Consider the following 14,559-nt stretch of genomic DNA (forward strand, 5'->3'; position numbering starts at 1 on the left):
GCTTCCACTTTAAAGCAGCTCAAGTTAAAGCAACCATTAAGCAACCAAAGAACAAAAATCTGACGTTACATCATAATCTCCATTAGCTTGAAAGATTGTAAAGGGGGAAACTAAGGCAAGGGTGTGTGAAAGTGAGCTAATCTTCCTGAAAGGAGGTATATACTGACCAAAAACTGCAGCAGAAGGGGAGAGGGCAGCACTCAGAAGGCCAAAAAAACTCTGTATTGCCTCAGTTACTTCATGGGTCCTTCAAAGAACAAAAGCAAATGGCTCCCAGGCTTCTTTTGTAGAAGGAAACCTTTCTGCCAGGATTGTTTTCACCTGCAAAGAAGCTGCCTTTCATTCTCCACCTAAGTTAGGGGTTGGGTTTTTTTGGTTTAAAAAAAAAAAAAAAACCACAACTTGCCAAGTACCACAATCCTTCTGAATTTAATAGGGTATAAAGAAGGTTTTGTCCAAATTGAAAGCTTAACAAATAGAGAATCAAATGTGCCTTCAAGAAAAAAATAAAGATGGGGTCTTGAAACACAAAAATGAAGCCTGGAAGTGTTCAGCAGACAGTCTAAATAAGTCTTTAGAACTTAAAGATGGAATAAGAAACTATGAACAGCAAACTTTCCTTAGACCAGGATGTAGAGCTGCCTTAAGTTTAAAATGAAACATCTAGGTAAGCAGACCTCCAGCCAAGGTTCAACTATTTTATTTTATATTCATATAGTATGAAGGTTCTCGTAGTTCCCACAACATATGATGCAGCATGCAGAGGAAAAACTAAACATCCAACATAAATCATTTTTCCCCACACAAACTAAAAAAACCTCATCCCTCCCCTTTCAACCCCCTTAAGGAAATAACATTAGCACTATTTTCTATAACGCCAGCCAAGATATGCACAAGCAAGTAAGAGAAATTGAAAGCATTTGCTAAAATGTTTGTAACAAATACTTATGTACAAAAAATTCACAAAAGACTAGTTCCCCCTTGAAGCAGAGCACATGGCAGTTGACACTGGAACAGATACAGCCACTGGCTGGGATAAGCCACGTACTGATCCAGAGGAAGAAAGTTACATGTAGTGGAGATTTTTGTTTTGAACATTAGCATTTACCAAAGTTTGGCAACATTATCTTTTTAAATTATGCAAATTATGTAAACAAGAGGAACATTTCAAATCGATCTACATGCAAAACTTCATGTCATGCAAGGACACCAAGCACCTGGATTTCTCTCTCACAGACAAGAGCCCATGATGTGCAGCACTCAGTTGAAGGAACAGCTATGGTAGACAGGTGCTCGATTGAAGTAGGTTCAGACAACCTGCACTTTCCACTGCTGATTATAAAACTTTTTTTTTTTTTTAAATAGAAAAACTACTATACAGGAAAGATGTACTATCCTAAAAAAATCTAGCAAATGTTTTTCTTCCAGCCAATAGTACCTTTGCAGAAAAGGGAAGGGATGATATAAAGTCATAAAACATGGCTCGCTACTTTTATGTCACACAAATATATCAAGTTACTATCCTTTACAAATTATGATATGGACAAATCTAGAAAAGAAAAAAATTCTCCAGGCAAAGGACTGGAGAACTGTAAGAGGTATAAATTTAGATAGTGTGAAGTTTTCCTCGTCTATGGCATAGGTTAACAAGATTTTCCCCCTGTATGAATCTTATATACATATATATAAAATATTACCAGTTATTTATGCTACTTGTAGTATTCTTTAAATGTAGAGGGGAACTATCATGGTTGAAACAACAGAATTTAGTGGCAAGATAATTTTATAATCTAAGTACTATATAAAATAAGTAAATGGGAATCCTGCAGTTATGTTAATCCTAATTTCATTAAACTAAGTACAAGAGAAAATCATGAATGCATCTAATATCTTGAGCAGCAGCTGTATCTAAAATTAATCCAGAATAGCAGGTTTCCATTTACTTTGTGATAGCTGTAACTGCTCCTAGTTACTAGGTGACAAAACTTAGTGGCCACAGAAGCACTCTGCAGTTACTATATGCACACAAGTGCTAATTCTTGGCAGTAGCATTAAACTATATTCTCATATTAAGTAGAACTGTACTAAGTTATTTAGCAAAGAGACACAGTCCCTGGTAATATATTAACAGGTATAAATAAACTTAGTCTCCTGTGTTACAAAAAAAAAAAAAAATGTAATTAAGGTAAATTAAGAAGCAATGCTTTGTCAGCCAGTCAATATATAGAAACATCTGAACAGTCACAGGAAAAGGAAAAGAGTATACCTAACACCCAGTTAAAATTTTACATTCTTCTACTATATATATAAACTGTGTGAAATAAAAGTAAGGATGTATATCCATATATTGAACTGTTAATATTCTGCTTGGCACTTTGTACTCTAGTTCTGTTTCTGAATCAAGTATATTAAATTAAAGCCCATCTAGCTACTACATATAGAAAGCTACATATATATCTATATATAAATACACACACACATATATATATATAGATATTTCCTTGTTATAAAAGATGAAGAAAAATAAATTAAAAAGCCAACCCCTTCCCTTTCTCCACCACACTGATATGCTCTTTCCATCTTTGCTGTCCTTCAGACTTTAAAGTGCTACACTGAGTTATTGAGAGAATAAAAGTTCAATAACACTTAGTTGGCTTCATGAGGCTCATGTTGGAAAAATGTGGCTTCACAGAGAAAAATACTTCCATTTAAATACACAGAGAGCATTGCTGGACATCTTGAGCAGATCTTCAGAGATGGAGAAGAAAGCAAAAGTGTTGGGTGGTGCCCTACAGAGTCACACATCTACCACCATCTTTTTGTGGATATCTAGGCCTCCTACAACCTGGGAGAAAAATATATGATAACACAGAGATGAGAATCAAAAGATAACAATACACAAAGAATATACTTTATTCAGAAGATGCATTTAGGTCAATCATAATTAAATTTAATTTCTGGCCTAACCTAATTTAGATATTGCAAGTACTGTCTTATGTGAATTAAGTATTACCTAATTGTACCTATTAGTACAATTTACATACTGAGAACCTGGAAAGACCAGTGTAAATTCCACCATTTTAACCTCCTTCCCTGCCTCTGACCATGGATTGTGTTTGCACAGGTTAACCAAAATACTATTTTTTTTTAAAACTTCCTATGAAACTGTGCATCTTTACAAGAGAAAGAAGGAGCTGTAGGAAAAGCAGTAGTATTTCTGACAAGTGTATGCACCCAATAAAAGAATTACCAGTGTTCAAAAGTATGATTCATGTGTACAGAAAGGAAAAAGAAAGGTGCAAAGTTGGAGGAGTTTTTTTATAATGTGGAAACAAAATATTCAAAGGCCAACTGGGGCAGCCAAATACAGTGGGGAAAAAAAAATTTTTGTATAGACTGCACAAAATGCAAGAGGAGGTAAAAGGCAAGTAAGGGAAGAAGAGGAAGTAGAAGTAGAAGGTGCTTTGCTGCAAGAAAAATTAGAACTAAAAAGAAGTCCAAAGACACCCCTCCTGCCCCACACACACACACACACACACACACACATACTTTGAAGTAAGAAAATGGAAGGTGGGGGGAACACTACCACAAGACAGTCTGGACAGAACTCCAAAGACAGAAGAAAAGAGAAAGGGCAAAATTATATTCATCGGATGGCTAAAAGGAGAGACCCCGGCACAGAAATGAAAAGAATAATTCTGTGAAATAAATATCTCACTCATCTAGGTGTGTTTGCAGGCTGCTATGGTTAGGGAGAAACTTTTTTGTTCTTTGCAAATACCCTTTTTCATGCAGATAACTATCTGTATAACTATGCAGATAATGAAACTCTTTGCTTGAAGTGAAGTTGTAAATTTCAAACAGTAGGAAACAAATGCAGTACTTGAGGGCATATGTTGTCTCAGTTGGTCCTATTCAGCTATATGTAAATCAATACACATCAGTTTTAAATGAGTAGTGTAAATGTTCATTATTGTGATTTTCAAATATGAGTTTCAATGCATCATTTGTATTTTTAAAAAAAGACAAAGGATTTAAAGCTTACTGTCAATTCTGATTAAACCAACACACATGGATCAAAATCAACCATTCCAAGTCTTAAATGCTACAATCAACCCTATTCAAGAGGTTGAAAATGTGTCTTTAAACTGTTTGTCCTTTCCCAATATCAGCACCCGAGGGGTTAGTATCCATTTAGTCAGCAAACCTCCCTACCCTAGCCCTTGTAAAATGCCAGCGTTCTGCAGAGGGTGATAATCTCCCTAGGCTCTCTCCATACAGTGGAAAGATAAACCTTTCGAAAGGGTGATTTGGAGCAGACATCTAGTTTAGAGATTGAGAGATTAACCTAGCTAGGCTAAAGTTAACCTTTGCGGAATATACCTCTCCTCTCCAGCTACCATTTCCCATGGGGACTTTAAAAGCTTTGTTACAAAGTATTCTGTTTTCACAGTTTTCAAATGTCTTGAAGCTTTTTTCTACTTCAGACTTCGCCTGCCCGCTATTCTTTGCTTTTTCACTCAGTGTATTCAATTAAGCACCTAAAGACATTAATAACATAACTGAAAAATACTTTAACCGTTGAAAACAAGGAAAATCATCCTCCTACAACAAATCAGTCACGCAAAAGTTATGTTTAAACCTAGTATTCTCTACTAGCATTAAGACTGAAATCCAACATATCTTCATGTCAACCTAGCATCTTTGGTCATAAACTAAATGGAAAACCAGTCCCCTCTTTATTTTTGCATGTCAAAACACTACACAAATTCTTCTGAAAAAGTGCTCTGAATGAAAAAACACTCTTCTTCAGGCACGTCACAGTCAATGGAAAAATCTGCATCCTGAATGAACTGACTCATGACTTACTCAAACCTCGTAAGCTCTGTTGCCACACTTGTAAGCCATGAGACAACAATGCTATATATAACTGTCAGACACACCTTGTCACCAGATTGTAAAAGAATAGTTTTTATAACCTCACTCTTCAAAATGTTTACCTTTTCTCTTCATTTATATTTCAAATTATCTAAACTGTCTTTAGAAATTACTTACAGCACAGAATTCTTCAAAAGATATTCTTCCATCACCATCCTTATCTGCATTAATTATGGTTTTATCTACAATTTGCTGTAACTGAGTGTCTTTGAGATTGTTCCCAACCATCATCTTCAGCACCTGGAAGAGCTCCCCATTTGAGATATAACCGTCTTTGTCCATATCATAAATGCGAAAAGCAACTACAGAAGGAAAATACACAAAATAACCCTTTCAGTAACAAACGTGGCCAGGACAGAGTAATGCTCACTATACTATTGCAAAACACATTAATTACATCAGTCTGCACAACTGAGAAGTAGTACTATATTTAACAATGAAGTTTGTTTTTAACATATTAAAAACATGATTATATTTTTAGTTTCATTCTGAAAAACAAGAAAAAACAGAAACAACACAATGAATAATGCTACTACAGGATTTAGAAGGGAAAAAACCTTTAAAACATCACCTGGGATTATGGCTTTAGAGCCAGCTATAAAATAGTTCTACGAGCACTAAACTGGAAAAATCTTCACCATCAGAAATAAAGCACCTTGGTAGCAGTTCATTTGCTAGCAGAAGAAAATCACAACCTTCCACAGAACAAATAAATCAAAATTCCAGCTAGTTACTTCACTGCAAGCAAAGTGATAGTAAAGCTGGATTTTATTTTTATTTTTATTTTTTAAACATTCACTATAGCAGATTTCCTTCCCAACCTATGTGTCGTAGGTATTACAAGCTCCATCTATGGCTGACTATTCCTTCCCCAGCCCAAACGCCTGGGTTATGCTGTATTCTTGAGATACAGTCCTCCAAGAAGAACTCAGCGATTTTCTACTGTATTAGCAAAACACATCACACCCAAAAAACAATTCGGTGAACTAAACCTCCTTCAAGTGAATATTATTTACTTTTTTCAGTGGGAAAGCAGCTGAAGATACTGAAAAGGCAATATCCTCAAACCTTCCCTGCAGAAAGAAGCACTGGCAAATTCTTCACACAAATGAAAACCTTTTCAAGAGCTTCAAGGGTCTATCTTTGTGATTTCCTGCTTTCTGAAAAATCAGTAAATCCATATTCTTTAATATTAATTAACAAAAAAAATTTTTGAAGAGTCAGAAAAGTTTTTTTTTTTTTTAAAGGAAAATCAAAATACTTACACCTTAACTTCTGTTCCTTATCACCTTTGACACTGAACTGGGAGACCCCTTCTATAAATTCTAAATAACACAGAAGAGAAAAACATTAAAATAGCAGTGTATTTCTTAATAAACACAAAAAACAATGCTCAAATCTTCTAGAAATGGTAGGAAGACTCTGAATTACCATGAAGTCTTTAAAATGTGGCTTACCTTGTGACACCTAAGTATCCACATATTTTGTTTTTTTAGTGGAAAGTACTTCAAACCCAATATTATGCTCACTGAACAGACTTGTACATATCACTATTCAAGTAATTCAAAACTGGACTTTCATAAGATTATTTACATGAAACTGCATCTACATCTCTACTAAAGCTATTCCAGTGGGAATAATAATAATAATAATTGTAGAGCTCATCTCAACATTAATTTCTCCACCTAAGGCAAGAATTATATCAGGCTGAAAACTGTTCTACTGAAAAAAATGCATAAGAAGATATCTTCATATAAAAAGCAGGGTAAAAAGAAAGTTTATGTCACTTAACAACAAAGTCATTATCCAAGGAACCAACTCTAGAGTAGACCTGAAAAAAGGCAAAACCCTCAGATATAATGTGGGTGCACAAGATGCCATAACTAGACTTTCTAGAGCTTTCAATAATGAAAGTGACAACAGTGCAAAACTACAAGCTGAAACTATAGTATGGAAAATGAATAAAGATATAACAATATAGCATTACACAGAAACACTTACTGCATTTTCAGTAAGCCTTGTGAAATTAAGTCAGCAATTCCTATGTGATTTATCGACAAAACGTCTGCCTATAATTTGCTTTTGCCCCCCCCCCAATTATGTTTATGGGATATTAATCTCAAAAATTTAGGTCTTTCATCAAAACAATGCAAGTTTCCTCACACTGGTAATTTTTCTTTTCCTCTAGCCTGCCCTCTGAGATAGAGATCGAAAACTTAAGTGAACCAAATTTGGTAAGATGATACATTAAAACTCACGGCCACTCACTGTGGCAACATCACTTTGTGATACAAAACTAATTCTGGCAGCGTCCTGTTCCCACCCAAGAGGAACAGCTCTTTATAACTATGCTAATTACAGCTCAATATCATATATGATGTAGCATCTTTCCTCATTGCATTGTTTCTGCAAGTGGATTGTGAACAGCTATACACATTTACAGAGCTTCAGAAACCAATACCAAGAAAAAGTCTTGAAATATTTTTCCCCTATTCAGAGGTTTAAAAGGAGCTTTGCAGAAATAAAATAAATAAAAAAAACACCACACACACACACACTGTGCCATCAGTAGCTTTTGTATGTTTATTAACATTTTATTTAAAAATCAGCCTATCAATATAAGTTAACTTCAAAATTTTTTCCTATTTAAAAAAAAAAAATTGGAATCGCCTTTTCTAGCTGTGACCAATAAGAGATATCTGCATTAACTCGAACAGAAATTACAGAAAGCATCACTTCAAAGGGTCAGGAACTTTAATAGACTAATAATTAAGATATTTGACCTGATGGTCCTTTTAATAATGAAGAATATTTGAAATACATTCCTCCAAAACTTTAGACTCAAGTCAAAATTTTCACTTTTACCCCTGTCTACCTAAAGCCATTTAAAAACAAAATAAAACAAAGAAGCACACAACCAAACAGGGGCTCCTGAAAAGGAGATGGCAACACAAAATTTACATTGCTTTCACAATTTAGAAAACAATTTTCAAAATACTTCAAAAGATAGATATCTCATAATAACATTTGGACAAGCACAACTTAAAGACACAACAGCTTACAATCTACCCCACTTTTTCATAGTCTTTTTAGTCCAAGAACACGCTCCAGATAGCACCACAATTAAAAGTCTGCATTTGTATACTTTAAGAGATACTTAACAGATGGTCATAAACCAATATGACCTGGAAAGCACGTTACTGAACACTTTGCTCTTTTAAGCATTTCATGCAAGACTGTGTTGCCCTAATGCGTGAGAGAAACTTGCCAAAAGGAATAATTTTACTAGCATTCAGTTTTACTTGAAATTAATACCTTACTTTTATTAACAAGTGTTCTTCCCACTTCCTTTCTCAATTGCAGCAAAACCTCAATTTCAAGACACTAGGAATTCTGATAAAATGATGCTATCAGAAAGCACAGCAGCTTACCTTTGAAGTCTACTTCTCCATTTCCATCTGTGTCAAATATATCTATTACTCGCTGAACTAATGGGTTCTGTTGCAACTCGGGTAAAGACATGAACTCTTCCACACTCAAAGAACCAGAGTTGTCCAAATCAAGCTTTTTAAATCTCTTTCCTAGCCGTTTAATCTCATCAGCATCAACTGAAAAGGAAAAACAAAAACCTTTTCTCAGAAAGACTTCAGCAAATTCCTTGCTAGTTAAACAAAACATGTTTCCCCACTGCTTTCATACTAATATTTCTACTACATCATCATAGCCAGTATACTTTTTCATGAAAGGGTTATAAATGACAACAAACTCTGAAGACATACACAAGCCTTTTTATTATTTAAATAAAACTTACCCTTTTTCCTCCCTGCACCAGCCATAATACAGTTAGCCTTGTGACTCACTGAATATGTCTGCTGACATAACATTTTAAAGGATTGATAATGCTTAGCTAGTTCTTAGTCACACAGCTCTTTACAAATACCAGGTATGAACAAAAAAGAGACCGAGTGTTTCTTACAAGGATATAGTATTAAGTTTACAGTAAAATAACATAATATGTCAGAAAGACAATTCTATTAATAAACAATTATACAAAAGTAGAGCTTCTTCATCATACGAAATACAACAGAAACCCTGGCATACCTGCCAAAGCAAGCATACTGACACAGTCCCACTGCTAACAAGCTACCACTCACCTACTCAAAAACATCACCCAGACAAATCCAAGGCAAAATTTTTCTCCATCTCAAACAGAAAATCTAGACAAACATGTAGCCACAACCTCTGTCCACCTATTTTTTGTCCCAGAAATTAAAATGGGTTCAGGTTCTTTCTGCAGCAATATTACTTCACCTGTTCTCTTCAAATTTAAAGCAAGTCTCACCTATAACATGTAACTAACACCTTACTTTACATCTCTGATTTTGCCAGGAATAGACTCTCAAACCCTATCCACGCTGAAGAGCTTGAAAAATTCTCTCCCTAACAACCTAGACATTTTCCATCTGCAGCTTCATTTAAGAGACCAAAGTTAGTTTACAAATTACTCACCACGTTTGGGTATGAAAGAGGAACTGAGGTTCTTCGGAAATACTACTGAGGGTCCAGCGTATAGTAAACCCCAGCAAATATCTTACGTGTGAACGTGAAGCTTTCAAACTTCCCATGCAAATTTCCTTCCTAACCCAACATGAGCATTTTCTGAAGAATTTCACAGCTCCATTCAGTCTGCTTGCTCCAATTGTAAATGAAATTGTTTTACTTCTACAGTGCAAATACACACCACTTGATCCATCTTTATACACATCTTACAAAGATAAAGTGCAGCACAACAACAAATAGCACTTAGTCTTTCCAACATTTAAGATCAGCCAACATGCAGAGCGTTATGCTTGCAGATTGAAGCAGATTCAGAGGCTTGATCTTCTGTCAAAGCAGTAACAAACTTCCACTTAAATTTCCTGCTATCCATGTCTACAAATCAACCAGCCACAAATCCAGAGAGATGCACAACTGCAATACTTCAGAACTAACGGGAGAGAGCGAAGCCCAGAAACACAGAAGTTGCTTATGACGTCCAACGGTGCAAAATGCTTCCTCTCTCAGTACATCAAAAGATACTCAACAACGCTTGCCTCTGACAAATTCCTTGGTTTTCATTTTTCCCCTAAATCCTAAACAAACAGGGGCAGCAAACAGACACAGCAGTTTGCACAGCAGTGTCTGGGCTCTGCCTAGGCCTTTGGTGGGCCTTGTTGGAAATTGTGGAAGCTTTCTGGGGACCCCCAAGGAACTAGACGGTGCTTGCTGCTAGCAGGAAGGGAGAGCTAGGCAAGGACTCCTGCAGGGGGCCTTGACTTCACTTCTCCTGGGAAGTTCTAGCTAGGTAGGGCTGCTGCTAACGAGCTCTCTGGGTTGTCCTGGTCAGAGGGAGTTGGGGCTTTTGATTCAGGTGGCTCCTGATTGGGTGGGTCAAGCACCCTTGTGAGTCACTGCTAGGCAGAGGCCTATATAAGAGCCAGGCCTAGAGCGCAGCAAACAGACACAGCAGTTTGCGCAGAAGGGTGCCAGAAGGCAAAGAAGACACCTCCATTTTCCATAGGGGTGTGTCCTTCCCCAGGCATGGTCATGACCACATCGCAGAGCACAGTCCCCAATGGCTGTTGGAGGTGCTGCATCAGCTGTGTCTGAGGCTTCAACCCAGACGGACCCTCAGACAGCAGATGCAGCTCTACAGGTGTCAGGCTGCAGGGAGTGCCTGGGGCCTCTCCATGAGGCCTGGGCTCATACTCAGCTCTCCTGCACGAGGTGTGCTGTGGCTGATCAGTCGTATCGCCAGATAAAGGAGTTACAGGAGGAAGTTAGTAGGCTGTGTAGCATCTGAGAAGATGAGCAGGAGATTGACAGGGTATCCTCAGAGACTGTGCAGCTCCAGGAGTCCCCACCCCCCACTGCAGCAGAGTTGTCAGAGGGCTCTGTACCGTGTGCAACAGTCCATCATAACACTATTGAAGAAGGCTGGAAGCTGGTGACCTCTCATAGAAAGAGAAAGGCTCTTGCTCCTTCTCAAGACTTGCCTTTGAGGAACAAGTTTAGCACCCTCCAAGCCGAGGAGGAGCAGGGCACGGCTCCGAGGGAGGCAACTGGCCTGGCAGACCCTGTGCCATGCAGGAACACCCGGAAGAAGCGGCGAGTGATTGTTGTGGGTGACTCCCTGCTGCAGGGGACAGAGGCACCTATCTGCCGACCTGACCTCTTGTCCAGAGAGGTTTGCTGCCTGCCAGGGGCTCCACTAAGAGATGTCACGGAAAGACTGTCAAGGCTTGTCCATGCATCAGACTACTACCCTCTGCTGCTCTTCCATGTGGGCACTAACAACACAAAAGGTTAATTGGAAATCATCAAATGGGACTTCAGAGCTCTGGGGATGGTGGTGAAGGGTCTGGGAGCCCAGGTTGTTTTCTCCTCAATCTCGCCTGTGAGGGGAAAGGACGGGAGGAGGAGTAGACAAGTTCTCCAAGTTAACAACTGGCTGCGCCGCTGATGTTGGCAGCGGGGCTTTGGTTTCTATGACCATGGGACCCTGTTTGAAGATCAACAGCTGATGGGGAGCGATGGGATCCACCTTACCAAGTGTGGCATGCGCATCTTTCCCAACAGATTGGCCAGCCTGGTAAGGAGGGCTTTAAACTAGGCAAGATGGGGGAAGGGAAATGGTATAGTGACAGGGTGCTTAATAAAACACCACATGAGTCAGGCTGCCTCCAGCGGGTGCATGCAGCCAGGGGAAGACGGCATGGAATATGGCTATGGAGGATCCTCTTGCACCTCTCCTGGGAAGCTTACATGCTCGATTGGCTCTCTGAAATGCCTGTACACCAACGCACGCAGCATGGGGAATAAGCAGGAAGAGTTAGAGATCTGTGTGCGGTCGCAGGGCCATGATCTCATTGCAGTTCCAGAGACATGGTGGGATAGCTCACATGACTGGAATGCTGTCACGGATGGCTGCGTGCTTTTTAGGAAAGACAGGCCAGGAAGGCGAGGTGGTGGAGTTGCCCTTTATATGAGGGAGCAAATAGAATGTATGGAGCTCTGCCTAGGGGTGGATGAGGAGCAAGTTGAGAGCTTATGGGTAAGGATGAAAGGGCAGGCTAAAATGGGCAACACTGTTGTGGGGGTTTACTGCAGGCCACCTGATCAGGAAGAGGAAGTCGATGAGGCCTTCTACAGACAGCTGAAAGTAGCCTCATGCTCACAGGCCCTGGTTCTCATGGGGCACTTCAGCCACCCTGACATCTGCTGGGAAGAGAGCACAGCTAGACACAAACAGTCCAAGAGGTTTCCTGCAGAGCACTGAGGATGATTTTCTGACACAGGTGGTGGAGATGCCAACAAGGAGAGGTGCGCTGCTAGACCTTGTACTAACAAACAAAGAAGGTCTGGTTGGAGATGTGAAGGTTGGGGGCAGCCTTGGCTGCAGTGACTAGGAGATGGTAGAGTTCAGGAGCCTACAAGGAGGAAGCGGGGCAATAAGTAGGATCGCAACCCTGGACTTCAGGAGAGCTAACTTTGGCCTCTTCAGGGACCTACTTGGAGGAATCTCATGGGGTAGGGCCCTAGAAGGAAGGGGGGTCCAGGAGAACTGGTTAATATTCACGTATTGCCTTCTCTAAGCTCAAAAGCAGTGCATCGCTCTGAGCATGAAGTCCAGCAAAGTGGGCAGGAGATGGATGAGCAAGGAACTCCTGGCAAAACTCCAACAGAAGAAGGAAGTGTACAGAACGTGGAAAAGGGGACAGGCCACTTGGGAGGAATATAGGGACACTGTCAGAGTGTGCAGGGACGTGACGAGGAAGGCTAAGGCCCCTTTGGAATTAAATCTGGCAAGGGATGTCAAGGACAACAAGAAGGGCTTCTTCAAATACATCCATAGCAAAAGGAAGACTAGGGAAAATGTGCGCCCACTGCTGCTGAACGGGGCGGGTGCCCTGGTAACGAAGGATACAGAGAAGGCAGAGTTGCTGAATGCCACCTTTGCTTCCGTCTTCACTGCTAAGGCCAGCCCTCAGGAATTCCAGACCCTGGGGACCAGAGAGGAAGTCTGGAGAAAGGAAGACTCTGCCTTGGTGGAGGAGGATCAGGGTAGAGATCTCTTGTGCAAACTTGACATCCACAAATCCGTGGGCCCTGATGGGATGCAATTGCAAGTACTGAGGGAGCTGATGGGATGTTATTGCTAGGCCACTCTCCGTCATCTTGGAAAGGTCCTGGAGATCAGGAGAGGTGCCTGAGGACTGGAAGAAAGCCAATGTCACGGCAGTCTTCAAAAGGGGCAAGAAGGAGGAGCCAGGGAACTCCAGGCCTGTCAGCCTCACCTCCATCCCTGGAAAGGTGATGGAGCAGCTCCTCCTGGAGGTCATCTCTAAGCATGTGGAGGACAAGAAGGGGATCAGGAGTAGTCAGCATGGATTCACCCAAGGGGAAATCGTGCTTGACCAATCTGACGGCCTTCTCTGCTGGAATGACTGGCTGGGTAGCTGAGGGCAGAGCAGTGGATGTTGTCTCCCTGGAGTTCCGCAAGGCTTTTGACACCGTCTCCCATCACATCCTCCTAGGTAAGCTCAGGAAGTGTGGGTTGGATGAGTGGACGGCGGGGTGGCTTGAGAACGGGCTGGATGGCCGAGCTCCGAGGGTTGTGGTGAGTGGCGCAGAGTCTAGTTGGAGGCCTGTAGCTCGCGGTGTCCCCCAGGGGTCAGTCCTGGCTCCAGTCTTGTTCAGTGTAGTCTTCGATGACCTGGATGAAGGGGCAGAGCACACCCTCAGCAAGCTTGCTGATGATACTAAACTGGGGGGAGTGGCTGGCACCCCAGGAGACTGTGCTGCCATTCAGAGGGACCTGGTCAGGCTGGAGAGTTGGGCGGAGAGGAGCCTCCTGAAGCTCCACAAAGGCAAGTGCAGGGTCCTGCACCTAGGCAGGAATAACCCCATGCAGCAGTACAGGCTGGCGGGGGCTGAGCTGTTGGAAAGCAGCTCTGGAGAGAAGGACCTGGGAGTCGTGGTGGACAACGAGTTAACCACGAGGCAGCAATGTGGCCTTGTGGCCAAGAAGGCCAATGATATCTTGGGGTGCCTGAGGAAGAGTGTTGCCAGCAGGTCAAGGGAGGTGATCCTGCCCCTCTGCTCAGCCCTGGTGAGGCCTCACCTGGAGTACTGTGTCCAGTTCTGGGCTCCCCAGTACAAGAGAGACACGGCACTACTGGAGAGAGTCCAGTGGAGGGCTACAAAGATGAGGAGGGGACTGGAGCATCTCTCCTCTGAAGAAAGGCTGCGAGAGCCAGGCCTGTTGAGCCTGGAGAAGAAGACTGAGAGGCGATCTCATCGATGTGTCCAAGTATCTGAAGGGAAGGTGTCGAGAGGATGTGGCCAGGCTCTTCTCCGTGGTGCCCAGCGACAGGACAAGAGGCAAGGGGCAGAAACTGAACCACAGGAAGTTCCGTCTGAAGCTGAGGAAAAACTTCTTGACTGTGAGGGTGACAGAGCCCTGGCACAGGTTGCCCAGAGAGGCTGTGGAGCCTCCTTCCCTGGAGATATTCAGAACCTGCCTGGACGTGATCCTGGGAAACATGCTCTAGAGGACCCTGCTTGAGCAGGGAGGTTGGA

The 14,559-nt window shown here is 41.3% G+C and overlaps 1 protein-coding gene across 1 annotated transcript in view; it reads right to left on the reverse strand.

Annotated features, from left to right (window-relative positions):
- Positions 1 to 684: 684 nt before the first annotated feature.
- The window catches only part of PPP3R1 (protein phosphatase 3 regulatory subunit B, alpha), a 43,767-nt gene continuing 29,892 nt past the window's right edge, over positions 685 to 14,559 (reverse strand). Inside the window, exons 3-6 of the mRNA XM_068940748.1 lie at positions 8,370 to 8,546; positions 6,204 to 6,263; positions 5,056 to 5,240; positions 685 to 2,845 (exon numbers count right to left, since the gene is read on the reverse strand). Of these exons, the coding sequence (XP_068796849.1) occupies positions 2,798 to 2,845; positions 5,056 to 5,240; positions 6,204 to 6,263; positions 8,370 to 8,546 (470 nt within the window). The 3' untranslated portion in view covers positions 685 to 2,797. The remainder of the gene's footprint in view (positions 2,846 to 5,055; positions 5,241 to 6,203; positions 6,264 to 8,369; positions 8,547 to 14,559) is intronic.

The sequence above is a fragment of the Struthio camelus genome, chromosome 3 (genome assembly GCF_040807025.1).
Source record: "Struthio camelus isolate bStrCam1 chromosome 3, bStrCam1.hap1, whole genome shotgun sequence".
NCBI lineage: Eukaryota > Metazoa > Chordata > Aves > Struthioniformes > Struthionidae > Struthio > Struthio camelus.